The sequence below is a fragment of the Diospyros lotus genome, chromosome 2 (assembly GCF_014633365.1).
Source record: "Diospyros lotus cultivar Yz01 chromosome 2, ASM1463336v1, whole genome shotgun sequence".
Lineage (NCBI taxonomy): Eukaryota > Viridiplantae > Streptophyta > Magnoliopsida > Ericales > Ebenaceae > Diospyros > Diospyros lotus.
This window is the reverse complement of record NC_068339.1, coordinates 5,306,434-5,334,108: the sequence shown is the minus strand read 5'-3', so window position 1 is coordinate 5,334,108 and position 27,675 is coordinate 5,306,434. Positions and strand designations below refer to the sequence as shown.

The 27,675-nt window shown below is 38.3% G+C and overlaps 3 protein-coding genes across 4 annotated transcripts in view; 2 read left to right on the top strand and 1 right to left on the bottom strand.

The window, feature by feature from the left end:
• LOC127794889 (ubiquitin-conjugating enzyme E2 27) overlaps positions 1-13,764 on the bottom strand; it is a 37,915-nt gene extending 24,151 nt beyond the window's left edge. The window contains exon 1 of one of the 2 annotated variants that reach the window (XM_052326175.1): positions 13,334-13,764. In XM_052326175.1, coding sequence (XP_052182135.1) covers positions 13,334-13,511 — 178 coding nt within the window. In that variant the 5' untranslated portion in view covers positions 13,512-13,764. The remainder of the gene's footprint in view (positions 1-13,333) is intronic. The other variant, XM_052326176.1, reaches the window with a different exon arrangement.
• Positions 13,765-16,286: 2,522 nt separating this feature from the next.
• Positions 16,287-22,832, top strand: LOC127795435 (uncharacterized). The gene is made up of 6 exons (XM_052327098.1): positions 16,287-16,574; positions 17,496-19,115; positions 19,224-19,475; positions 20,182-20,262; positions 21,271-21,864; positions 22,370-22,832. The coding sequence occupies exons 2-6, from the start codon at positions 17,925-17,927 to the stop codon at positions 22,424-22,426; spliced, it is 2,175 nt and encodes a 724-aa protein (XP_052183058.1). The 5' UTR covers positions 16,287-16,574; positions 17,496-17,924; the 3' UTR covers positions 22,427-22,832.
• A 2,681-nt stretch (positions 22,833-25,513) lies between these two features.
• LOC127795264 (CASP-like protein 1F1) lies at positions 25,514-27,467 on the top strand. The gene is made up of 3 exons (XM_052326835.1): positions 25,514-25,980; positions 26,480-26,603; positions 26,958-27,467. The coding sequence occupies exons 1-3, from the start codon at positions 25,775-25,777 to the stop codon at positions 27,186-27,188; spliced, it is 561 nt and encodes a 186-aa protein (XP_052182795.1). The 5' UTR covers positions 25,514-25,774; the 3' UTR covers positions 27,189-27,467.
• The last annotated feature ends 208 nt before the right edge of the window (positions 27,468-27,675 follow it).

The window sequence follows — 27,675 nt, the reverse complement described above, 5'->3', positions numbered from 1 at the left end:
TAGAGCCTAGGGCTAAGAAGTGTGTGTTCATTGGATATCCTTCAGGAATTAAGGGGTATAAGTTGTGGAATTTAGAAAAAGATATGCCTAGAACCATGATAAGTAGAGATGTAACCTTTAAAGAAAATTCATTTATTGATCTAAGAAGTGAAAATGAGGATAGGGAAGGAAAAGATAAAGCTGTAAATTTTGAACAGCAACAACAAAATGATATTGCTACTCAAAATGCCTCCCTAGAATCCTTCCAGGATCAGCAAAGTGCTGGTGAAGAATCCTCAAGCCAAAACAGTCTTGATAGATCTATAGAAGTTAGGGATTCATCAAACTATGATGAAGAACAGCACATGGACAGTGCTGGTTCCTCTAGTACAATAGGAGAGCCTATTGGAGATAGATATAATGTAGGCAGGGATAGACAAAGGAGAATAAGTAGGCCACCAGTGAGATATGGATACTCAGATCTGGTAGCATATGCACTTCTAAGTGCAGAAGAGATTGCAGGAGAAGAACCACAAACCTATGAAGAAGCTGTAAGCTCTAAGGAAGCTCAGAAATGGCAGGAAGCCATGGAAGCTGAGATGGAATCCTTAAGAAAGAATGAAACATGGGTGTTAGTGGATAGACCTTTGGGAAAAAGAATTGTAGGCTGCAGGTGGCTGTTTAAGGTAAAAGAAGGAGCTGAAAATAGTCTTAAACCTAGGTATAAAGCTAGGTTAGTAGCTAGAGGCTTTACCCAAGTAGCAGGAATTGACTTTAATGAAGTGTTCTCACCAGTTGTTAGACACACTTCCATAAGAATACTGCTTGCAATAACAGCCCATCTTGACCTATATCTAGAGCAGTTGGATGTCACCACAGCATTCCTTCATGGTGAATTAGAGGAAGAAATTCTAATGGATCAGCCTAGAGGGTTTAAAGTTAGGGGAAAAGAAGACAAGGTCTGCTTGTTGAAGAAGTCCTTATATGGACTAAAGCAGTCCCCTAAGCAGTGGTACAAGAAATTCGATTCTTTTATGATAAGCCAAGGGTTTACAAGAAGTTCTTTCAATTGCTGTGTCTACCTTAAACATATTTTCACTAAAATAGCCATTTATCTTTTGCTTTAAGTTGATGACATGCTCATAGCAAGCCAATCAACAGCTGAAATCTAAAGTTTAAAACTTAAACTCAAATCTGTTTTTGAGATGAAAGAGCTTGGTGAAGCCAAGAAGATTTTAGGAATGGAAATATGTAGAGATAGGAAGAACAAAACTCTTCAGCTATCCCAGAACAACTACATACAAAAAATTATGAGAAAATTTCATATGTTAGATGCAAAGGTAGTAAATATACCATTTGCTCAACATTTTAAACTTTCTCATGATCAGTCCCCAACAAATGAAAAGGATTTATCAGAAATGAAGAGAATTCCCTACTCTAATGCTGTTGGCAGCATTATGTATGCAATGGTGTGTTCTAGGCCTGATTTAGCCCATGCCATGAGTGTAATAAGTAGATTTATGGCCAACCCAGGAAAAGAACACTGGACAGCAGTTAAATGGGTGTTTAGATATCTAAAAGAATCAATAGATAAAGCTCTGATTTATGGTGGAGCTGATGATTTTAAAATTCCAGACATTATAGGATACTCTGATGCTGATTATGCTTCAGATTTAGATAGGAGAAGATCTACAACCGGCTATGTATTTAAATTGTGGAAGTCTACAATTAGTTGGAAATCTAACCTTCAATCAGTTGTAGCTCTATCAACAACCGAATCAGAATATATAGCTGTAACAGAGGCTGTTAAAGAGTCTTTGTGGCTGAAAGGCTTGATTAGTGAACTCCTAGGATATAATGTGAGGATTATTTTAAAGTGTGATAGTCAAAGTGCCATACATTTGGCCAAAAATTAGAGTCATCATGAAAGAACAAAACATATTGATATTAGATATCATTTTATAAGAGAAGTCCTTGAGAAGAAGGAGGTAGAGCTTATAAAAGTTGCTGGAAGTGAAAATGCTGCAGATATTTTCACTAAGGCAGTCCCATTGTCCAAATTACTTCATTGCTTAATATTGTTACAGTTTGATGTGTTTTGATTGATGTGTTTTCAGGATATTCAAGAAGTAAGCAGGGCTAGAAGGCTGAAATTCCAGGATTACTTAAAGCAAAATGGTGGAGAATTGTTACTGTTTTGCCTAAAGTAAAACTGGATTTATTGAAGAAACCAGAAAGAATTGAAGATGATGTGGCAGCAATTAGATAATAGGACATAAATGTATCTAATTGTTTTAGTAAGGGTAGTTTAGACTTTATGTAAAGTTAGTTATCTCCCTTAGATATTTCCGCCTCCTTTAGTCTATATATAGAAGGGTGTGGAGGCCGGTTTTCATTATCAATCAGTCATATTCTTTATTCCTTGGGTTCGGGTACAGTGAGAGGCGTGAGATAGAGCTGATTGTTTCAAGTTCTTGTTAGCTTCGGTTGAGTATTGTATCCGAGAGTAAAGGAAGAGGGAAGTGGGGAATTCTTGTACTGGTTTCAGACTTGTTTCTAGTGGATTGTTTGCTTCTTGGATTGCTGGATGTAGTGCCATGTAAATGGCATGAACCAGGGTAAATTGTGTGTGCTGCAATCTGGTTTGATTTCTCCTTTTTACATTCTGTTTTTATGTTCTACTTTCAGTATTCTTTGTTGTTATTGAATCGGTGAGTTTCTTGAGTGATTCTTGAGTGATTATAGTCTCGGTTTTTACAGAGAGGAGACAAAACAGAGCAGCCTCTCCTCGTCTGCCCCGATTGCTCTCTCCCAACCGCGACCGCCTCTCTCTTCGAAAGCTAATCCTCATCGTCGTTGACGCCTCCGCCTCCGCCTCCGCCTCCTCCACTGCCGACCATCGTCTCTCTTGGCCGCGATTTTCCGATTTCCCTTGGCCTGGACCAGTCGTTTCTCTCGTTCGCTGAAGCTGTTCTTCCTCCGACCACCAGTATCTCTCTCTCTCTCTCTCGTTGTGCTTCTTGATTTGCAGTAGCCATCTTGCACTCGATTCGCTGTTCTTCCCTTCCCGATTTACAAATAGAAATTCTATTTGCTATATACTATATCGTATATAATATATATATATAATATATATTATTACAATATTACTGCTATTGCTATATGCCTATATGTATTGCTATATAGTATATATATAATATAATATGCTATTGCTATGTATATACATATATTACTAACAGTAACAGTTATAGATTATATATATGTTATTGCATTATTGTTGATTTTCTACTTTGATTTACTTGAAAATAATATGACATTATATCAAAAAGTTCAAAAAAATAAAAAAAAACAACAATTTTTCTAAGCCCCGCCTAGGCGCTAGGCCCCATCTTGGCGCCCGACTAGCGCCTAGTGCGTTTTAGAACACTGTGAGTGTCATTAGCAGATTTATAGCAAATCCAGGAAAATCTCACTAGATGGCAGTGAAATGGATGTTTAGATATATTAAAGGGTCTATAAGAAATGCTTTAACCTATGGTGGAGCTAAATTAGGAGATAAAGCCAGCATCTTAGAGTTCTCGGATGCAGACTATGCTGCAGATCTAGACAAAAGGAGATCAACAACAGGCTATGTATTTCAGCTATGGAATTCTACAATTAGTTGGAAGTCAAGCTTGCAGCATGTGGTAGCCCTATCCACCACAGAGGCTGAATACATAGCTGTAGCTGATGCTATAAAAGAAGCTATGTGGCTTAAGGGTCTAGTTAGTGAGCTCTTAGGTGTAGATGTCAAAACAACTTTGATGTGTGATAGTCAAAGTGCCATACATTTGTCCAAAAACCAAGCCTATCATGAAATAACTAAGCATATAGATGTAAGACATCATTTCATAAGACAAATTGTTGAAAATAAAACTGTTTTTCTAACCAAGATTGCAGGAGAAGACAATGCAGCAGATATGTTTACAAAACCAGTCCCCTCAGCAAAGCTTAAACACTGCATGAAGATCCTTCAGATAGATCCAGGAGGGCAGTGTTGATTCTAAGAAGTGAAGGCCATTTCAAGGCTGAAGATGAAGTCTAATCGAAGTGCAAATGAGTGGAGAATTTGTTGTAACATTTGTATTAGATTAGATAAAATGTAAATCATATACTTTGTATTGCTGCATACTCTATTTCCTGTTTTAGCGTTAGAATTAATTGTTCTTCTAGAAGGTCTGTTTCTAGAAAAAGGCTGCCAGCCTTTTAAATTAGTTATTCTGTTAGGCGGTTAGTTAGTTTTATATCTTGTGCTCCGCCACCCCTATATCCTATAAATAGGGGTCGTGGATAGGTTTGTGAGAGAGAGAGTCTTAGTGTGCCAGAAATCGTGAAGGATTGTTTCCGGTTTACTGTCTTGATTTGGGATTAAGTGCGAGAGGTTGGGAGTGGCTGGTTCTTAGCTTGTATTCCCTATTTTCCATATAGCTTTTAGTGTATATGGGCGGGAGGGATTTAAGTTCTCGTTGTAATCATCCTTGGGTGTTCAAGATAGTGGATTTCAATGGCCCCTAAGCAGTCTGGATGTAGGTCTTGAATTTCAAGACCGAACCAGGATAAATCTTGTTGTTTGTTGTGTGATTGTGTGATTCCTTTATGTTCTCTATTATCAGTATATTCTTGAGTTAGTTAGGGAGTTGGTTGGGTTGAGAGAATAGAGTGGAAAGCTGTGAGATACTCTAACACAAGAAATTCATAATGCCCTTGATGAGTCTTGAACGCCGTTTTGTGAATATCTTCGGGCTTCATCCAAATTTGATGATAACCAGACCAAAGATCTAATTTGGTAAAAACAGTGGCATACTTAAGTTCATCAAGTAAATCGTCTACTATAGGTATTAGAAACTTGTCTTTGATGGTTATGGAGTTTAGTTGACGGTAATCAACACAAAATCTCCATAAACCATCTTTCTTTTTAACAAGCAAAATGGGCAAAGCAAAAGGACTGTTGCTGGGCTGGATGATAGATTTTCTTAACATATCTTTGATAAGCAACTCAATCTCAGTTTTCTGTTTAGGGGAGTATCGATATGATCTTAGGTTCACAAGCTCAGCTTGAGGTTGCAGGTTAATTGAATGATCAAAAGCTCCTTGCAACCGCTTACCCGAGATGACTTTACACACTCCCACCTCTGCACTACCTGTTATGACCTTTTTGCTGCCATCCTTTTCGAAAGTCACCTCCATTTTATTGAAATCGAAGCTAATTGGACTAACTCCCTGTCACGACCGAAGATGACACTAGAGAAACTTCCTTAACACAAGTATTAAGGTGAATTGCTAGCGTTGAGAACAGAGAGTTTGGAAGGGAAAGTTGAGCAACAGAGAGAGAGAAAGAAAGAAAGAGAGAGAGAAGAGCTAGAAGATAGATGGAAAACAAAATGTGATATTCTTCCTTGATGCCTTCTTACGGTAGCCTCACTACTAATATAGAGCAAGGCAGGGGACGTCGGGAATCCTTTTCCCAACGGTTGTAACCATAAGTTTTGTCCTATTCGACCTCTCCCACGTGGAGAATCTTTGGCTAACAAACTTAGCACTAGAAATTACAATAAACCCACAAGTAGCAAGTAAAACAAAGGAATTACACTGCAATGACAAAAAATTAAAATATGTTGCTGCTCTGCTGCTGAGGGACGATCGTGACAACTTCCCTCCCCTTCAACCAATTTCTTGTCCTCAAGAAATGCTAAGGAGATTGGCCGATCGAGGAAATTGCCTTAGGAGATCGGGTAAATATTCCCAGGTGCTGCAATCTGAAGTACTGCCACGCCACTTGACCACACCTGGATGAGCAGAGCCCTTTGTTTGTACACCACCCTCCTCTCGATTATAGCCTCTCATTCCACTACCCCGACAACTTCTTTAGGGAATGTAAGGAGGGCCCTGCTCACCGACTGGCTTCCCACGGATTTCTTGAGGAGAGAGACATGAAAGACTGGATGGATTTGAGTTCCTTCCGATAAATTCAGGCGGTATGCCACTTGTCCTATCTTGGCTTCTATGGTGAACGGACCGAAATATTTGGGGCTAAGTTTAGTCACCTTTCCCTTAGTAATGGCCTTGAGATGGGGGTACCACAGCCTCAAATACACCTTGTCCCCCCTCAGTAAACTCCCTTACACTTCTCTTGCGATCGGCTACTTGCTTCATCCTGTTCCTAGCTGAGGCCAACTCCTGCTTAAGCTATTGGGTGACCTGCCTTCGCTACTGAAGGTATTCTTCTACCGTAGCTACACTGGATCCCCCCTCTACAGCTGGTAAAGTTGGTGGTGGGTACCCGAATAGAGCTTCAAATGGTGACATTTTGATAGAAGAATGATAGTTGGTGTTATACCATCATTGGGCTAGGGACAACCACCGATGCCACTCCTTGGGTTGTAAGAGGCAAACACACCTCAAGTAGGTTTCTAAACTTTGATTTACCCTCTCGGTCTGACCGTCTGATTGGGGGTGGTAGGCTGTAGACATGCTCAGCTTAGTTCCCAATGCCTTCATGAGTTCTTGCCACATTAGATTGGTGAAGATCCGATCCCGATCTGAGACAATGTATTTGGGAGTCCCATGCAGCTTTACCACCCGATCAAGGAAGGCCCTAGCTACATCTTGAGCGGTATACGGATGAGTTAGCCCTATGAAGTGAGCAAACTTAGTCAACCGGTCCACCACGACCATTATGCTGTCTCTTCCCTCCGACCTCGATAGGCCTTCCATGAAATCCATTGACACGTTAGTCAAGGCTTGGTCCGGGACAGGTAACGGTTGTAGTAACCCCGAGTAGGCGGTGTTCTCAATCTTGCACCTCTTGCAGGTATCACCAGAGAGTACATATCTTCGAATCTCAAGCTTCATCCCTAGCCAATGGAATACCCTCTTAACCCGTACATAAGTGCTTTGCGTGCCTGAATGCCCTCCTAGCGGTGACTCATGCAAGGATTGCATGATCTTGTTCTTGAGCCCGATATTATTTCCAATCACCAACCTTCCGTGACGCCTCAACACTCCTCCACTTAACGTATATTCCTCCCCCTCCTGCGTTCCCACAACCAGCTTTTCTATTATCCCCTTTAATTTTTCATCCCCTTGGTAGCTATCAATTACCTCATTGTACCATTCCGGCACCACCTGGGAAATTGCTGCGACACTTCCCTCTTTGTGGCACCTTGACAGTGCGTCCACCGCAATATTTTCCTTCCCTTTTCGATACTGTATGGTGTAGTCCAGCCCCATAAGTTTAGACATTCATTTCTTTTGCAGCTGGGTGTGAAGTTTCTATTGTAGTAGGAACTTGAGGCTTTCATGGTCGGTTTTTATGATGAATATGCCCGCTTCCAGATAATGCCTCCATTTGTCGACCGCCATCAAAACAGCTATAAATTCTTTCTCATATATGCTGAGCCCCAAATGTTTGGGGCTTAGGGCCTTACTTAAGAAAGCTAGTGGTCTCCCTTCCTGAGCTAACACTGCTCCAACACCAGTGCCAATTGCATCCGTTTCTAATATGAATGGTTTGTTAAAGTCCGGTAGCCCCAAGGCCGGCACCTTACTCATGGCTCCTTTCAGTTTAGTGAATGCTTCTTCTGCCAATGGTCCCCATTCAAAACTTCCCTTCTTTAGTAATTGCGTCAGGGGCTTGCTGATGGCCCCATATCCCTCCACAAATCACCGGTAGTACCCCGTAAGGCCCAGAAATCCCCTTAGGGCCTTCACTGACTTGGGCCTCGGCCAAGACTCCATCGCCTCTAGTTTCCTTGGATCTATGCTGACCTCTCCCTTGGATATGATGTGGCCTAAATATTCAACTTGCTCTTGACCAAAAGCACACTTAGACTCCTTACTAAAAAGCTAGTTAGATCTGAGGATATCAAAAGTGGTCTTTAGGTGAGATAGGTGCTGATCAAAGGTAGGACTATAGATGAGGATGTCGTCAAAGAATACAAGTATAAACTTACGGAGGTGAGGCTCGAATATACGGTTCATGAGGGATTGAAAGATGGCAGGGGCGTTAGTAAGCCCGAAAGGCATCACTAAGAATTCAAAATGTCCATGGTGGGTTCTAAAGGCTGTTTTAGGGATGTCCTCTAGTTTCATTCGGATTTGGTGATAGCCCGAACGAAGATCCAGCTTAGAAAAGTATTGAGCATTGTGTAATTCGTCTAAAAGATCCTCAACAAGTGGAATTGGAAACTTATCTTTGACCGTTAAGGCGTTTAGTTGGCGGTAATCCACACAAAACCGCCATGTTCCATCCTTCTTTTTCACTAAAAAAACCGAAGAGGCAAAAGGGCTTTGGCTGGGACGAATTATGGCTTGTTGGAGCATGGCCTTGACCATCCTTTCTATTTCATTCCTTTGGGAAGGAGGGTAACGATAAGACCGAATATTAACGGGTTCGATGTTAGGTTTTAGGTTGATGGTATGGTCTTGAGCTCGGGCAGGAGGAAGGGCAGAAGGTTCTAGGAATAGATCCTCATATTCTAACAGCAAGGTATTAAGAAGGTCTGAGTATGATACCTGGTCAGTTTGTTGGCGAGGGGAGCTAACTGTCAATAACACCTTCCCGTACACCTCCCGTTCTCCTCTATTTTCTTCGATGGCCACTATGGATCTTCCTGTGAACAATTTCCGCAACATTTTCCCATTGATCATTTTACAGCTACCCGTTTCCTTCCCTCCTGCTAGCGTCATCATCCTCCCTTCTTTCTCAAATGAGACCTCCATTTTGTTAAAATCAAAGCTTATGGGACTCACCCCTCTCATCCAGTCCACACCGAGTACAACGTCACAGCCCCTGAGTTGTAAGAGTCTTAGATCAGCCTCAAACATTTCACCTTGCATTTCCCAGCTGAAGCCATTACAAGCTGACTTGCTCAATACCCGATCCCCATTTGCCACTGTCACACTCAGGGGTGGCGTCCCCGTGAGAGAGCATTCAAGTCTCTTGGTTGTGCTCTCATCGATGAAGCTGTGGGTACTCCCACTGTCGATAAGAATCATCAAACTACACCCATTTGATCGGCCTTCCACTTTCATAATCTTATTATTAGCTACCCCGTTCAAGGCATGAATGGAGATCTCTCCATTGTCCTCCTTGTCATCCTCCTCGAGGTTTAAGTCCCCGGTCCCTCCTTGATCCTCTCCTTCACCTCCATCTAGTAGAAGGATTTGCCTTTTACACTAGTGTCCGGGGTGATATTTGTCTCCACAACGGAAACAGAGGCCTGCTAGCCTCCTCTGCTCCCTCAATTGTTCCCCATATGGAGCCGAGTTTGATCCTCCCACGTGTTTTCCCTTCACCAACTCCTTATTGTAGCTCTTTCCTCCGATATTGGACGTGCCCAGACCCACCCCTCTCTCTATTGTTGCCTCTGCTTCTTCATTATCGCCTCCACCAGGGTCTCTTGCAAGCAGGCACTCTTCGAAGCTTGTTCCACTGTTCTTGGCCTCATCATCTTCACCATTGGCCGCAACTCCTCACTAAGACCGCTCATGAAGCTGGATACGAAATAAGCTTCCGAGAGGTGGGGGTTGTGGCGAATCATGAATGACCTTAACTCCTCAAACCTTTGCAGATAGGATTCAACACTTCCCACCTGTTTGAGTTTGTTGAATTCCTCTATAGTATCCATCATGCTTCTTTCTCCAAACCTCTCGCACAACTTCTCCGAGAACTCCTCCCATGTATACTCCCTCCTTACACTCAGACACCCTTGGAACCATGCTTCCACTACTTCATTGAAATACGCAATGGCCAGTGGTACCCTTTGCGCCTGCGATATATTGTACCAATCAAACAGCCTCTCACATTTTCTTACCCACCAATGCAAATTGACCCTCTCAAACATCGGAATCTCCATCCGAGGCATTGGATACCCTGGTTGATGATGATTGGGAGGCTCCACCCTGTCTCTCCCCAGCATCCTCTCCAGCTCCTCTTCCGGGTTTATCTCCAATTCGGATGTTCCAATTCCTCGATCCATTCTATGGTCTTGTAGAATGGGCTCATTTCTCTCCCTAGGGGGAAAGTCCAGCGCCACCCTGACCGAATTCTAATGGGTAAACATCACCATGAACTGCTGCATCTGAGCTCCCAGTTCGTCTCGTACTCTCGCGATTGAAGAGTCCAACCTTCGCTCCAATCCTTTCATGGAACTCTCCAGCTTGCGGTCCATAGCTATGATTGCCTCATGATTTCAGGTAGCTCCCAGCTCCAGTTGATCGGTTCGGTTCTGAAAATCTGCCATCGTTGATTGCACTTGTTGAAGCTGTGTCTCCAGACCCTTCATGCGAGTACCATCCGCCATTGTTACCGACACTACAAGTGTTGGCCGAGAATCAGTTGCTCTGATACCAATTAATGTCACGGCCGATGACGCAGCGTGTAGCACGAGTGTGAAGAAAACACACCAAAATAAACCCTTGAAAGAGCAAACTTCAATGGCCGAAGCTTGGCTTTCAAGAAGACGCAAAAACAAGACTGTTTTGCTAAGAAAACCCAAATAGATTACTGAAATTTGATTAAGAAAAACTTGATTACAAACTCTAGATCCTAGGCATATTTATAGTATTTGGCTAATCCAAATCCATCTAATATTTGGAAAACAAAATCCAACTAGAATCCTAATAGAAATAAATCCTAATCCAACATGAAGTAGAATCCTAAATCAAGTAGAAACATGAAATTGAATCCTAAATCAAGTAGAATTCTAAAAACTTAAGAAGTATTAAAATAACATAAAGTAGAATCCTAAACCAAGTAGAATTCTAAAACTAAAGAAGTATTAAAATATTGTTCCGGCGTGGTCGGGTCGGCTTTGGGCCGGGTCTTGATTGGTGACCGCATCAGCCGAAGATGACACTAGAGAAACTTCCTTAACACAAGTATTAAGGCGAATTGCTAGCGTTGAGAACAGAGAGTTTGGAAGGGAAAGTTGAGCAACAGAGAGAGAGAAAGAAAGAAAGAGAGAGAGAAGAGCTAGAAGATAGATGGAAAACAAAATGTGATATTCTTCCTTGATGCCTTCTTACAGTAGCCTCACTACTGATATAGAGCAAGGCAGCGGACGTCGGGAATCCTTTTCCCAACGGCTGTAACCATAAGTTTTGTCCTATTCGACCTCTCCCACATGGAGAATCTTTAGCTAACAAACTTAGCACTAGAAATTACAATAAACCCACAAGTAGCAAGTAAAACAAAGGAATTACACTGCAATGACAAAAAATTAAAATATGTTGCTGCTCTGCTGCTGAGGGACGGTCATGACACTCCCTTCATCCAATCCACCCCCAACACTACATCACAACCCCCTAACTTGAGCAATCTCAAATCTGTTGAAAATTTTTCCCCATTCATCTCCCGAAAAAAGCCCTTACAAGACGACTGACTCATCACCTTGTTGTCGTTGGCAACCGTCACTGATAGGGGATGGAAAAGGCTTACCTCACACCCAAGCCTTCTTGCCACAGCTTCATCCAAGAAGCTGTGGGTACTCCCACTATCTATGAGAACCATGATCGACTGATTGTTTACTCTTCCTTCCACCTTGATAACCTTACTATTGTTCACCCCCTTCAAGGCATATAATGAGATCTCCCCTTGATCCTCCCTCTCGTTTTCTGATACCAAACTTGTCAGCTTCCCGAAGCGGACAACGACTCTCGATCAAACAGTAGAATAGGAATGAAAGAAACAGAGAGAAAGACAGGAGAAGAATGCAGGAAGAGAGAGAGAGATAAGAGATCAAAAGATTCTCAAATTTTTCATATATATTCGAGGGAGAGAATTCAGCACTATATATAGTAGGATTCCTAACCTCCCATGTGCTATAACCACCCACATGCATGAGAATGTACCTCCTGCTAATGCAGCAACTAATTAAGTACAACCCTCACAGCTAGCTACTACCATACTGCTCTATTTTACCCCTCAACTATCACTAATTACAGCAAACTCCCCCTATAGCAGGTTAATACATGACAAATATACTTCCCAATTTAATCCAAGCATGAAGCAACAAAGAATCAATAAGCATGATACAAGTACAAAATCCAAAAAATTGCGTGCAAACAAGATTTACATCATTTGGAACTTTAGTTGCCTAGGACCATAGAGAGATACCAAGAATTCACTATGCAAAAACAAAAAATGCACCAGAAGAAAGTTGTCATTTCCCTTGGGTTAATCCCAACTCAAACCCATAATTTCTTGTATACTCCTCTCACATAAACTAGAAAAATGTTCTCTCACCCCTCTAGAATTCCTAGAGAACAAGAAATACCAAAAGCCCACAACGCGTTTCCCCTAAACATTTGAATGTTTTCCACACCCAAAATACCCAACACTCAATTTCTTTCTCACCATTGGAAATCTCAAAAAGGCAATATTTATAATCCTCCAAGACTTGGCCACCACTCCACCCTAATGACTTGGCCAACACTCAATTCAAGCAACCCAACACATTTGCATGACCATTTTTAGTAATTGAAAGCCCAAAACCTGAATTTCAATCCAAAATCCCCAAAAGAGTCAAGAACACACAGAACTAGATATATACACATAACCATAAAACCATTAAATCACAAAAGGGTCAGTCAGTTTTCTATAACAACATATTCCCAGGATAATAAACTGAGTTCTTTTCCCAAAAATTCACATTCAGACTACATTGCAGATAATTGTCAAAAAGTGAACAATTACAGAACCATTATTAGCAACTGAGAGCCCAAAACCTAAATTTCGATCCAAAATCCGGTAAAGAAACAAGAACACCGAGAACAACAAAATCAGATGGATAGGCAATTATTGATAACTGTAAAAGCCTTAAATCATAAAGGGAAAAAATAAACGTTCCACTGTTCATCCATCTATCAAACACATTCCCCACCCAATAAACTGAGTTGCTTCACCAATATACACACAGTTCGAACCATTATCAGGAAGTGAACATTTACATAACCAATATCATCACTCAGAACCCTAAACCTAAATTCCAATCCGGAATTCTGGAAGAAATGCGCAAATAACTACGGAACCCGTAAACCATTAGAAGGGAAAAAGAGAATGTACATTCCGTCGGTCAGCTCGCCATCAAAACATATTCCCCACATAATAAACTGTTTTGCTTAATCATACATTTACGTCCAGAATACATAGTCATAATTGTCAAGAAATGAACATTTGTAAACCCTAAACCCAAAATTCAACTCAAATTCCGGGAAGAATCGAGAACACACATAACAAAGTAAATAGATATACACCATGTACATAAATCGTGTAAGTTATATATAGATGAGAGTGTAGGTGTAGATGGAATACTGGGCAAGTCGATGTCGATGACGAAAGTGCCGCCTTCGTAAGGTGTAGTGAGAGGGCCGGGTATGGTTCCGGTCAAGTGGATCAGACTGTCGCCTTTGGGCTTAATGCTTATGCCGGAAACTTCGATGTCTTTGTTGCATTCTTGGAGCTCTTTCTGGATCCGAGCCAAGTCCACCATTTTCAATCCTGAATTTCGCAGAGAGAGAGAGAGAGAGAGAGAGAGAGAGCAAGCGTCTGGATGAGATGAGAGAGAGCAGGAATTGAAGATTTTCTTTACATCCACGCAGACGCGTCTCTCTTTTATTCTGGTGCTTTACCTTCTTCCTTCGCTGTCTGGGAGCAGAAAGCGAAGAGAGCGTGGAGCGGAATTGATTCTGTGGGTGTGAGAGTAGCCGATGAACTGAAGAGTCCAAGGCCAAGTTGGTGAAGCGGTCCCGTCAGTCACAACACAACAATATCATGTATGTATCTAATCAACCCATAAATAAAAAATATATAAATATTTATTAGGTAATACTTTATTTACTACTATGGTTATAAAAACTTATCTTTTTTTAAAGTCAAATTTCAAATAAAATAAATCTTATTATAATAATAATAAATTTATTTATAAATTTATAATCATTTAAAAATATAACATACCAAATCTAATCTAATGTTTGCATGTTTATTATAATAGATATTAATAATATAAGTTATGAATGTGATCGTCATCTAATAAAATATAAAATTAAAAATATGTTAATCATACATGCATACATACATCACGTTTTAAAAAAAATAAAAGAAAATACAAATAAAATTACAAATGGGGTATATTTGATAAAACAATAAATAAGATTATGATATATTATTAATAAAAAAAATCATTATGTATTAATTATAAAATAACTATCTAAGTTATAAAAAGATCATATTGTATCGAACTAACAAATTGAGAGATCCCGTGTAAGTATGAGAGAGCTCTTGTGAACAAATTATAAATCACATCGAGAGAATTATCAAATTATGTAAAATTAATATAAAAATATATAAAACTTATTTTGTTATTTATAAAACTCTAATTATAACTAATTATCTATTATTAAATATTTATTTTTAAATTAGAACAAGATTTGAAAGCCCTATCTCACTCACCTCTCATCTTTCTTGTTCTGCCTCCATTCATCATCATGCATATTTCATTGTCAGCCTTTAAATCTACCATTGTCGATTCACCACTAGCTAGCATGGCGCATCACTTGTTGCTGCTGTCAACTTGCTTACTTTCAACACACACACACCATCACCTTTTTGCTCTCTTAGATAATTAGATTATCCATCACTACTACTCCTTCATAATAAATTTACTGTTTTTGGATATATATAAGTGACGCCGGTGCGGTGGGGGTGGGGGGAGGCCTAGTTGTAGTTGGGTGGCTTGTTTTTCCCTACTTCACCTCAACCCTTTTGCTTTTGTGGTTAATTTATTTGTTATTTTGACTTATTTGTTCTCTTAATTATTATATATAGAGAGAATAGTGGTTAGTGCACATTATTATTTGCGTGCAATGCAAATAGTCAAAATAATTATTTTGCAATGACAAGGACAATGAATGAATGTAGTACGTGCGTGGCAACATGTAATTCATATATATTATTTTAGTTATTTAATGCAAAAATTATACATTATCCATTTTATAATACGTTAATTGGTCATTTTATAAATTGTTATCTTCTATAAATATTGCACAATATATATATAATTTACATTACATGAATTATGATTATTATTAAGAATATGATGCCAGTCTGTCTGTTTGGGTATCATTTCCCACATCTCATAATTCTTTTCCATATGTTTTTAATTGGAAAAACATATTAGTGGTGACCTTTCCAGAAGAATAGCATGCAATCCAGGGCTGTAACAGTCAACCACGTGGCTGTGTTAGAATCAACGGTGTGTGTAGAGCATACTGCTCAAGGAGCTTGTGCCACGGGGGAACTCGTGCCAGAATTGGTTGGATATTTCGTCACGTCTTATCAGAACAAATACTATATATTTAGTATTTTTCCTGCCACTGCATGATGAAAGTAAATAATTTGAGCTCATTTATTTGCTTGCCTCTAAGGCCAAACCATATAACCAAAACGAGCACTAAAATCAAATGAATTAGAACTAGAATCTATTAAATTAAATGGGTCTTAATTAATTAATTTAACATTAAAATAGCTATAATAATTATTGAAATAAACATAATATAAATAGAATATAAGTAATTAAAAGTTATCAAATCCCCAACAGTTACACAAAATGATATTAAATGTCAGAGTTACTTCAAACCTAATCGAACCCGTAAATAAAAATTTCATATGCTTATTTTTATTGCACTATGATTAACATTATCCCTCCGATTATCAAAATGGCTTCTATTAAAATTACTTAAAGATAAAATTACATTAAGAGGTTGAGCTTGCCTTCTCCTCCTCCTTATTCTTCATCTGTACCAAAAGTGCTTAAAGATAATAATAAAAATATCAATTTTTGTAGAAGGTTTCAAAGATTTACAGCGATTCTTTGTCCACGGAGAGCAAGTTGTGTTTTGCGGCTTGGAAGACAGACGACAGTGGTGATGCTTTTAATGTTTTCAACCAGCTAATGTCAGTAGCTACAGAAATTGATGATAATATGATATAATATAATTTTAGATTGCAATGTTGGAATTATAATTTTATCTCTAAGCGCTTTATATTATTAAAATTCCGACGCTTTTTGTTGTTTCTAATTTTGGAAATTAGGGAGGATGGTTGATGCGTAAATACTCTCGGTTCTTTCTCCTTGCTTTGGGATGACAGAGATGTTGGGAAAATGATGGGCCTCATGTCGTGGGAAATTGCAGCCTGTGGCTTCAAGGGTCCAGGGCCAGGCACATGACAGCCAGAAAATTCTAGCCGAGCATTCGACCGACCGAAGGAAAGAGAACTATAAAAGAAATGAAAAAGAAAATAAGACAAAATTCAGAGGCTTAGAACTTACTTACAGCCATTATATATACATACATACATACAATACACAGATAAAAAGATAAGCAAACAGAGAGAAGCAGATGAAGATGCGGAAACGGAGCTAAGGAGGATTTTTCAATTTCACCGCTTTGATTCTCAGCCAAATATTTGGACCCTCTGGATCGGTCCATGATCTGTTTGTAGAAGATACGGGCAGAAGCGAGCTGTAAATACATGATCGCGAGCTGCGGCTTTGGTGGGTCTATTTCGATTATTCCTGATTTTGCTTTGTTTTCCAGCGCTGATAGCAAGCATATAGCTCCTTGAGCTTCTGGGTTTTTTTTTTTTAATGCTTAACAAGGTTTTGGGTTTAGTTGGTTGGGGTTTTCTTTGGTGAAATCGGGTGTTTGATGATGAAATGGTCTCAAGCCTCTGCTTTTGGGTCGTTTCTCACTTTTGCTAGGCTGTCAAACTGAAATTGTGCAATTTTCTGATATGGGGTTTTTAAGTATTACTTTGATGCGATTTATAGGAGAGAGATGAGTTCTTCTGAATGCGTTGGAAGTTATTTTCTTTCTGTTTCTGCGTTTCTGGCTTCCAATCTGTTCAATTTATATTAACTTCAGAAATTTTCTGTAATCAGAACGGTGTCAAATGGGATTTCCCCTTTTACGTGGCCAGATTTTTTTTTTTCTTTGTTGCACTGCTGCTTGAATTTTTGCTATCAATAGGTTTTTTTTTTTTTTTTTTTTGGATTACGCCCCATTACTGGCGTCCTCCCTTGATCCCATTTTGTTTCCAGAACCAGTTTACTGGGAATCAGTGTTCATACCAGGTATAGTTTAAGTGAATTTAGTAAGCGATAAAGAGGTTTGCAATGTAAAGATATCTTCCGCAAGCAACTTATTCTGCCAACATGTCTTGTTTCCTCCATAAACGCTAGAATATTGTGCGTCCTAAAGGAAACCTTCTAGAGAGGGGGAGTTAATTTGTCTGTATGTGCTTTCCATTTGGTGAATATGCACCAGAAATTTTGATGCGAAGCGCAAATGTGTTTCTCCCGCCTAGTGGGGTTAAGGATTGAGAATGTTGTGCTGTTGGGCAAATGTGTTTCTTCATTCTGTTCTCTTCTAATAAAAAGCTCGAAGAACTGACTTTCCTTGTCATATTATCTCAGGTTCGGGCTTTTGGTTTTAGGATAAGCCATGAAGCTTTGCTTTCATATTGCATGCTGGAGTAAATGCAATACTCATTCTGTTACCTGCGCTGTTCCCATTTTCGGTTTGTATTGGTACGGTGAAGCTCATGGTGGATTGAGGATGCATTATACTGATGGATAGTTGTTGCTCCTGCAGTAACTATGAGAGTCAGTGGGTCTGTCACGCCACATGGTAGCAGGGATTTGGGAATGATTTTGGATTCTTACATCTTTAAGATGAACAACTGAATTCCACTAATTCTTTAGGAACATTAGTGTCTTTGATTTTGATCCCATCACCCATGTGAAAAATGCATTTGTTGGGTCTAGAAAAGGATTGCTAGAGTAAAAAAGCTAGTGCAAAGATAATTTAGGGCATTTAGAACAATAGAGTAATATTGGTCATTGATGGGATTGCCTCAAGCTTCCTCCAGCACAATTGCTGAGGAAATGACGGCATCGTTGAGCACGTTTGTACAAACGCAGAGTCGACTTGTTTCCTTGGGCAGTTGTGATTTAAGTGGAAGTCATCTAGGTCACCCAGGTAATCGAGTTCCGGGGGAGTTTCCTTGTTCTTCTTTGAGGGAACTCTCAAAGGATTCAGATGCTCTCACCTTGCATAAAGATGGTGCGTCTCACATACATAGGTTGAAGATCGGTACCACAGAAAAGAATGGTTTGCTTGTTCATAGAGGCGGACAAAATGTGCATCACCCTGTTTCAAGGATTGTGGGGTTTGAACCCAGGGCTTTGGATTCTCCTACCAATGCATTTGCGGGAAACCAACCAGGTGGTAGTCTTTCTTCTGATTTGGTCAGTAGCAGCACTAATGAAACTGAGAGCATGAGCTTATTAGCCAAGAAGCGCTTATTGTCTCCTTTGAATGGCATGCTCATGCCAGATCAATTTGATGGTGAACCTCTTCAGATCAGCAGCACCATTGCTAAGAGTGGCTCCCATAATTTCTCTGTTCCTCAAGAGAGTAAGAAAGCTAACATAGGTAGCTGCAGTGATTTCAGTCCTTTGATAGGGTTTGCAGTGCGTTTCTCAGGACAGAATGATTCCCTGGATAATTATGCAACCAAGTCAAATTTCTTCACTGATATCCCTTTGCTGAAGAACAATGAGTCAGAACCTCTCAATCCTTCTCCAACTTTACCTGGACTGGCTTGCTTCCATGAAACAATTAAACTAAGATACCAAACCAAGGAAATATCCATACCAACAAAGAAGGCGATCTCTTCTCCTCTGTCTTTGTCTCCTCTTGGTCCAAAATTCTCGGGAGGTCCAAAAACTTTAGGAGGATGCATGACTGCTAGAAAAGAGTTAGATGTTAACTATTTAACCTTAAAGGGTATGGAGCAGTCACTTGATGGACCTATCTCTTGTTTTTTACCTGCCCAAAAAGAAGATCCTAGAATGGCTACAAAATCACTTCAAGATATTGATATTCTGCGAAAAAAGTTTGACCAATTCACCCCGGAATGTGAAATGAAGCTGGTCAGAACCTTGGGTGGGGCACCTGTTAGAAGGTCCTTGGTTGGTTCATTTGAGGAGTCCCTGTTGTCCGGTCGTTTATCAGCTGGGGTAACCAGTCAGGTTAGTGCGCGCATATATGTGTGTGTGTGTGATTTGGTTATTCACCCCCTTTTTTTGTAATAACTATCTGTTCTAGTTTTTAATATCTACGTGATTTATTTTATGCAGAAAATTGATGGTTTCCTTGCAATTCTTAGTGTTACTGGAGGAAATTTCTCCCCACATCCACAAAAGCTTCCATTTGCAGTTACCAGTGTAGATGGAGATAATTACCTATTGTATTATTCATCAATAGATCTTGCAGGCCATTTTCCATCAAATAAGTGCAGAGGCTCCAAAATGAAAAGAAGTAATAGCATTGATCATTCTCGAGGGGAAAATAACTGCCTGCGCATTCCTATGAAAGGCTGCATACAACTGGTAATCCTGTTCTCCTTGGAAAAATCAAATTAAGGTTTTTTTATGGAGAAGCTGGACATTTCTAAGAGCTGTCATGTCACTCAATGGACACTTCTAAATATTTCCTAGTCTCTTGTTAAAATGTGTCCCACATTTTTCAATCTTTTTAGAACAAGATAGCTCTACAACACTTCAGGATTCCTTTGTCCATGGTAACTATCACTTATCTAATTAGAAGCAATTACTAGTTTAGAAGAACAAGTTGAACATCAATTATTAACAACAATGTAGATTTATATCTATGGCTCCTTCCTTCCCTAGATCTTTTTATTTTCAAGAATTGTTTTACCCAACATAGACTGGTGTGCTATTTTCCTTACTTTAAATTACATAATCCAACAAAGACGTTGTTCTACCAGGGTACAGGTTTCCAGCATATCAATCACAAATGTATTATCGTGAAATAGAATCTGCTTCTCGGAATGGTTGCACATGGCATATGAAATTTTAAAATGAGTGAAAAGCACGTGAAATTATCAGTTCATCCTTGTGCATGTGTGTGTTTTGCCTGTTGACTGACTTCAAAGATTTTACATTATTAATCAAAAGGTTTGTACGCTTGACAAGATACCTTGTCGATGTGCAACTTATCTGTTAGCTCTTTTAAACTAACAATCTAAAATGGTTTTCAGAAGATTACACTAACTATTGAATTGCTTTAAATCAGGTTCTCAGTAATCCAGAGAAGACACCTATTCATACTTTCTTTTGCAAATATGATCTGAGTGACATGCCAGCTGGAACCAAGGTAAGTACCTGTGGGAGCTGAAGCTCTTGAGTTTCTTTTGCTGTCAATTCAACAATAGGATAAATTAGCGATTTTCCCAAAGAATTAAAATATACATTTTGTTAGTTGTGTTTGAATCTGCAATGCATCTACGTTGTATTCTGGATGAGTGACTGCACAAACTACAATGAATTCAAGCAGCAATATGTAAACCCCCCCCCCCCCCCCCTTGGTTTTCTAATTGTGTATCCACTTCAATCTGCTTGGATCATGTCTTCTCAATCACATGCACAACAAAAAGTAATTTGAGTGAATACTGGTTTAATCACACAATTAATGCTGCTACACTTGGCTGAGGTCATCCTTGGTCTAGATTGTAGAGTCAGTCACAGCTTCAGCCTGTATGTTATTATGCCTGAACTCTAAAACTAAGTGGCGAAATAGGAGAAAGTGTATGATTTGTTTGTATGAATGCTAAATTTTTCTGGGATGATGAAGAGAAGTGGAGACCCTCTTTGTTGAGAATCAACTTCAGTGTGCTGCATTATATTAATCATGAGAAGAACAGATGGTCTGCATTAAGCTTAAGCTGAAGGTAAATGGAAAGGCCCACCCCAGGCTTTCGGACTCTGCTTTCAGTGTGAAAGTCGAGGGCTTGCTATGGCATGAAAAATGGGGTGGTTTTACATGTAGCAGTGTCACTAGATGGCCAACTTCCAGGCTGTCTAGCATAGTAATGGTTTGGAATTCACATTTTGTTGTTATCATGATGAGTAACTGCAGTTCCTTGGTCTCTAGCTCAGAGAAATTTCCAAACCCATGAGCGGATCTACGGAGGTCTATAAGACTGATTTCTGCTTTTATGGATGAAACCTAGCTGGGGGTCTAGTTTAAGGCTCTGATTTCTTCTGTTATGGTTTTTCTTTTTTTTTTTGCTTCTTCCTTTGTTTTTTTTTTCCCTTCTGTTGTGGTTTTGATTTAAGATTTTTTACTAACTATTTGCTCAACCGTTTATTTACTCTAAACCAGACATTCCTGCGCCAAAAGATCACTCTAGCAGCCTCTGCTCCAACTTCCACAATGGGTAATGGAGGGCAGAAGGATCCTAACATTAGAACTTATGTCAACAATAGCAGGGGGTTTGCCAATAATTCAAGTGGAGTTGATGTTGCACATACAGTAGTAACTTCGGAGCAGGGTGCAACAATGATGAAAGCTGAAAGCCCTGTCTATCCTAGAGAGGTAAATGAATCTGAAATTGAAGCGAGGATAGGCTCACTGCCCTTGCATTGTTGTGGTGGTATCAGTAATGAACATAAGAAAGCTGCTCGGGTGGAAACAAGTCCATTGAGTGCACCTCATTGGTCTGAAAGCAAATTAGAGAGGAGCTCTTCAAAGGTCAATGAGAGTACTGTGAATTCTGGAGTCATGCGGTATGCACTTCATCTTCGTTTTTTATGCTGTTTGCGTAAGAAATCTTCAAGGAGGGTGCACAGGTGTGTCTCTGATCCTCTTTCTACACCATCAATCAATGTGGACACCCAAGGGGAGCGGCGCTTCTATTTGTATAACGATATGAGGGTGGTTTTCCCTCAACGCCACTCAGATGCCGATGAGGGCAAGGTACGTGTGATACTACATTATATGACCCAAGTGCTTTTACGCTTGCCTACTGCCTACTGCTAGCAAGTTCAGCTTCTCTTTTATTCCTTTGCAATGCTAGTTTTCTTGTCTAAGAATTACCATCCGTGTGACTATATTCGTTACATTATTGTGTCCCTTAAGATCCCGATTCACTTCAATTTTGGATTTGGAGTAAATTGTTGCGTTTACCCTAAATCCTAAACTCTAAAATCTAAACTTTAAACTCTCGTCTGCCGGCAATGCAAGTGGAGTTAAAATCTCAATCATGATATTGCACACATAACAACATATTAGGCACGAAGTTTTGAAGATAGTATAGCACTGCAGTACATATGATCATAAATAGAGATGAGCTACAAAAATACGTTCAATACATTATTATTGTTGCAAGAATTTAATGCTCACGCTTCATTTATGAGTTTCATATCGATGTTGACGGATCTAAGTTACTACTGTCTAATAGGACATCCTCTTTGGCTTGCAGTTAAATGTGGAGTACCATTTCCCCTCGAATCCCAAGTACTTCGACGCCGGCGACTGAGAGGTGATGATGTTCCTAATGTCCGGGAAGAATCCGATTCCGTTTGCACATACATGTACATATATCTTCATTTGCCATGGTTTATTTCTCAGATGGATGGGATCAAAATGCCATGTTCACCTGCAAATGTGACCAACTTGGAGCGACGACTCTTATTTCTGTTGGTTCAATAACATCCCCAAGGAGTCATGATATGGCCGTACGCCTAGTATATATAAATAAATAAACAAATAAAGGTTACCATTAGAAGAAAGGCAACAAAAAAGCAAAAAGCAAAAAGCAAAAAGCTCAAGCATGGGAGGGAATGAAAGAAAGAAAGACATGATGCACACTTATTGCTTAGTTTGGCAAAGCGGTTTCACTGCTTATAAGCTATTAAGAAAAGTGGGTAAAATATTTAGATGTATTTAATAATGTTTAAGTTAGGTAACTTAAACATTACTCCAACCGCGTTGGGTAAAAATTATATGGGGTCAGTTTTTGCAAAAGTTATACAAATTAAAAGTAGAGTTGACTAATTAATTTATCGATTTACTCTCAAAAATTCTTCCTATGTTTAACTCATATTCCTATCTTCATCTTTTATAACGCTATTTCTCCTGTCGCTAGCAGGGTCGGTCTAACCCTTAAGCCATATATGCTATGATATTAGGTTTCCAAAATTACAAGGTTTCAAATTTTAAAAATTTGTAATAGTTATGTATATTGATTTTTTATTTTTTTTAATAATTAATATTTTATTAAAAAATTAAATACAAAATATTATAAAAAAAACTTAACTTCTCTTCATCATTTTTCATTTTTTAACTGTCATGGTGTTCCTAAATCTTAATATTTAATAAAATTCAATTTTTAGTTGAAAATTTATTATTTAGAGATTATTATATTTTGTAGTTGATTGAATTTTTTTTATTTAATAAAATAATAAAATATTTATATAAAAAAGTATATTATTTATTTTTTTATAAAAAAAATTAATAATCAGAGTTCTCAACAAATTCTTTCACCTAAGGCCCCCTGGTCACTAGACTCTCTCCAATAGCCATAGTTGCATCGTCCGTTGCAATCGCTCTCGCCTCAGCCGTTCCTGTCATTGGTTGTCCATTACCCCAGTTGTTGCTGTCATCGTCGTCCCAGCTTGTCGTCCATCGCCCCGTCTTGTTGTCCGTCGTCTCCGTCGCTGTCTTCTCTCACCATTGCCCTTATCTGCCAATCCCGTTGTCTCCATCGTTTTCAATCCATATTCTCATCGTTCATTAGTTATATGTGTGTGTATATATATATATACATTATAAATATTAATGTATGTTATATTAATATATTTATTTTTTGTATTAAAAATTAATATTTTTAAAATTTTATTTTTATTATTTCATAGTATGTCTATTTTAGTCTTTTTGTCAAATTTTAATAATTTATCAATTTTTACAAACCAAACACATAAATATTCATTGACAACTTAAAAACACATCTATTCAAATATGTTATCAGTTTAAATATTACTTAATTTAAATGTTATCAATCACTTAAAACACTATCTCGCTTAAACTTTACTAAAAAAAAAAAAAAAATTAGCCAAACTAGCTCTATAGGGCCCTATAACCTTGAAAAGTGTGAATTAAATGTGGGGCTGCACCAAACGATGCCGTGTCGTGTCAATTTCCTTTCCCTGGCACTCCATGCAACCACATCAGATATGAACGCCGGGATCATTTGTTTTTACAAAATATTTTACTTCCCTTCTTCTACATATCCTGTATAAAATACAAAAAATATTATTTACATTGAAACAAACGAAACCTAACATAATTTTGTAATTTGTATGCATTTATTAATACATTTTATATAAAATATCACATATTCTTAATGAATTTATACTTGCAAAGAAATTAATTTTTGCATATATATATATATATATATAAAGAAATCGAATCTTTATATTATTGTCTTGTTTGGTAGCTGCAAAGTTGTTCTCATGTGATCTCCACCAAATCTTCTTCATCAAATTCAGCATTGTTTTTCTCTATTTTTATATATTAATTCACTTTATTGAATATGAACACTCACTTATAAATTATATATATTAATTAAATAAGTAATGTTAACGGAACTTTAATAAACATTTCTTATTTTCAAATAGGATATATTATTTTTATTTTGATAAATGCGTCATATTTTATAATATTTCATCAACTAATAAAATTATTTTAAAATTAAAAATAATACGTATTATCTAAAAATAAGACATATTGAAGTTTAATCAATGTGTTTAAAATTTAAAACAATAATTAATATTGTTCTAAATAAATATATTAAATAAGTATGTTGATTCACCCAAAAAGATTTTATATAATCATAATTCTAATTAATAAGAAACTGCACTTATAGTTCCCAAAAGGCATAGTTCGAGTGATCAGATGAGTAATATGATGGTGTTAATTCGGTGGATTGCAAGTTCGATTTTTATCCTGTGTAAGAGTTAAAAGCTCAATTTACGATTTATCTTTCTTAGAGTAATTAAAGACACAAGTACTGAAAGCTGCACAAGAACGGTCCAAGAAATTACATTTAATACACACAAAAATACTACAAGCTTCTTTGTTAATTGGATTTTATATAATCATAAATAAATGAAAAATAATTTTTTTACTTAAATACTTGATGGGACATAGACATTCAAAAGCAATATGTAGACCAAATTGTTTCAATGCATCTAATTTCGTATATAAATGCAAAATTAAATTTATATGTATTCGAAGACAATTTTTATTTTTTTATTATTTTTAAATGCCAACCAAATACAGACAAAATAAGAGGCAGGAGAATTTATCAAACAAAACAACCTTAAATCTCATTAGAAGTAACCAAATTAATAGCATATCAACTTAGGGACGCACTGTCACAAAAATAGAACTTTTATATATTTCATGACCTAAGTAAAATTAAGCAATTTTTTTATATTTACTTGTAAAGGTAAGAAAAATGATTATTATAATAATAAGAGTACCATATGAAAATTGTAACGATCCCTCTGACTGTGAAGCCAATTACGGAGATGAACAGGGAGACTTCCAACGGTTGTGGAAGTCCCCACTGTCACCATATCAAATCCAGAAAGAAACCACCAATTCAATTTATCAACACGTCTCTCTCTCTCTCTCTCTCTCCGCTGCTGCTACTTTTGGCAGTTGATAAAGTTGAAACTTGAAAGTTGAAGCCACTCTTTTCTGAGGCATGACTGATCCCCACTCTCACGTAATCTCTCTATAAATTTCCACCTAACGTCTCTCTTCCACATCTCTCTCTTTCTCTCTTCAAATTTTGGAGACCCTTTCTTTTGGGACTGGAATGATGGATGGTTTTGAAGGCAAAACCCCGCAAAACCCACCACCGGAGAGAAGTCAGAGACTCTCGTCGGCGGCCCAAATCTTCCTGAGACTTTCAGCCGCAGCGGCGTCGCTGGCCGCCGCATGGGTTATGTTCACCGCCAAGCAGTCCGCGGTGATATATGGGATGCCCCTCGAGGCCAAATATAGCTACTCCTCCGCCTTCATGTAAGCCGAGATACATACATATCCACATATAAATTTCTGTCATTTTCTCTCGTTTTTTGAGCTTTATGCTTTTGGAGCTTTTGTCTGTGATGACTGGTGAGAATTTCTACGCTTTTATAAATTTATTAAGCTAATGATATTTGATCATCTCAAAGAAGGAAGAATTATTTAGGACAATGATACTTACAAACATTGATTGGACGATTTGGGAAGACAAAAATGGTTTTCAAATTCTTGTTGATATTTGACCAAAATTAAAGTAGCATTCTTGTTTTCAATAAAATAATTTATTTGGTATGAAGTATAAATGTATATATGAAGCTTCCATTACAAATTAAACAAAATATAAAAGTAGTCCATTCAATGATAAACAAATATTATACTTACCAAATATTACTATACAATTTTGTTGTAAAAACCATTTTCAGGATAGCAAAACAGTAAATTAGTTTCTTTTTTCTAAACTCGTTTAATTAGTTATTTGATGGATTCTGTGCAGGTTCTTTGCCATTGCCAATGTGGTTGCATGTGTTTTCTCTGTGATATCGCTGTTGGTTGCTGTTGTCCTTCAGCGCAGTAGATTTGTCCCCAACAACTATTACTACATGTTCATCCATGATCTGGTAAGTTTCTTGTAATCCGGATTTTCCCGAGAAAATACAAGTAGAATATGACGGAAACTATTACTACACGTTCATCCATGATCTGGTAAGTTTCTTGTAATCCGGGTTTTCCCGAGAAAATACAAGCAGAATATGACGGAAACTACTTCAATCTTTATGATCCTTTGGGTATATTTTTATGTTTTTTTTTCTTGTTAAGTTGATATATTTTTGTTACTTGTGAAAAAACGTTCCATCTTGCTATAATATATAATATAATTTGCTTTCCTATTCACATAATATATAGTACAATTTGTTACAATTAATCATCACCTTTAAAATGTATATAGATTAATTTGGATTGGCTATGAACAGCTTATGACGACGCTGGTGATGGCGGCGTGCGCCGCTGCAACGGCAATAGGGTACGTCGGAAAATACGGGAACGTTCACAGCGGGTGGATGGCCGTTTGCCATCACTTCGCCAGGTTCTGCGACCGAATCACCGCCTCCATCATACTTTCCTATTTCGCCTTCGTCTTCTACTTCTTCCTCACCATCGCTTCCGCCAGCAAGTCCAGGAAAGTACTTCAAGCCTCAAGCTAATAGTTGGCGCCAATAAATCCGTTTGGTTCAAGAGAAAGTGAGAGAAAATCGTTGTTGTGGCAGTGGAAGAAGGTGAGATCATGGGCAATATTGTAATGTTGTAAACGAAGAAGTCAGCGACTCGTTCGTCTGTCTGTACGATTTGGTTTGGAGAAGAAGCTTTGCATTAGTCTCTCGGCATAATTAATTTCACGGTTGAATTTATTTGGCAAACATATATTATCAAACAGCTTTAGGGTAAGGGTGGAATGAATGTCTTTGCCTACTCAATCATGTACCCATCAAGTATTGTCCTGTTTGTAACCCACCAAATGAAGTCATCACCATGCATTTGTTTTAACCTCCTAAGACACGTTCATTGTTTTAACCACCTAAGACACGTTCCTTGTTTTAACCACCTAAGACACGTTCATTGTTTTAACCAATAATCATTATCCCTCTCCTATATTCTCCTTAATTCGCTGGTGTGGCTGGCTGGCTGGCTGGC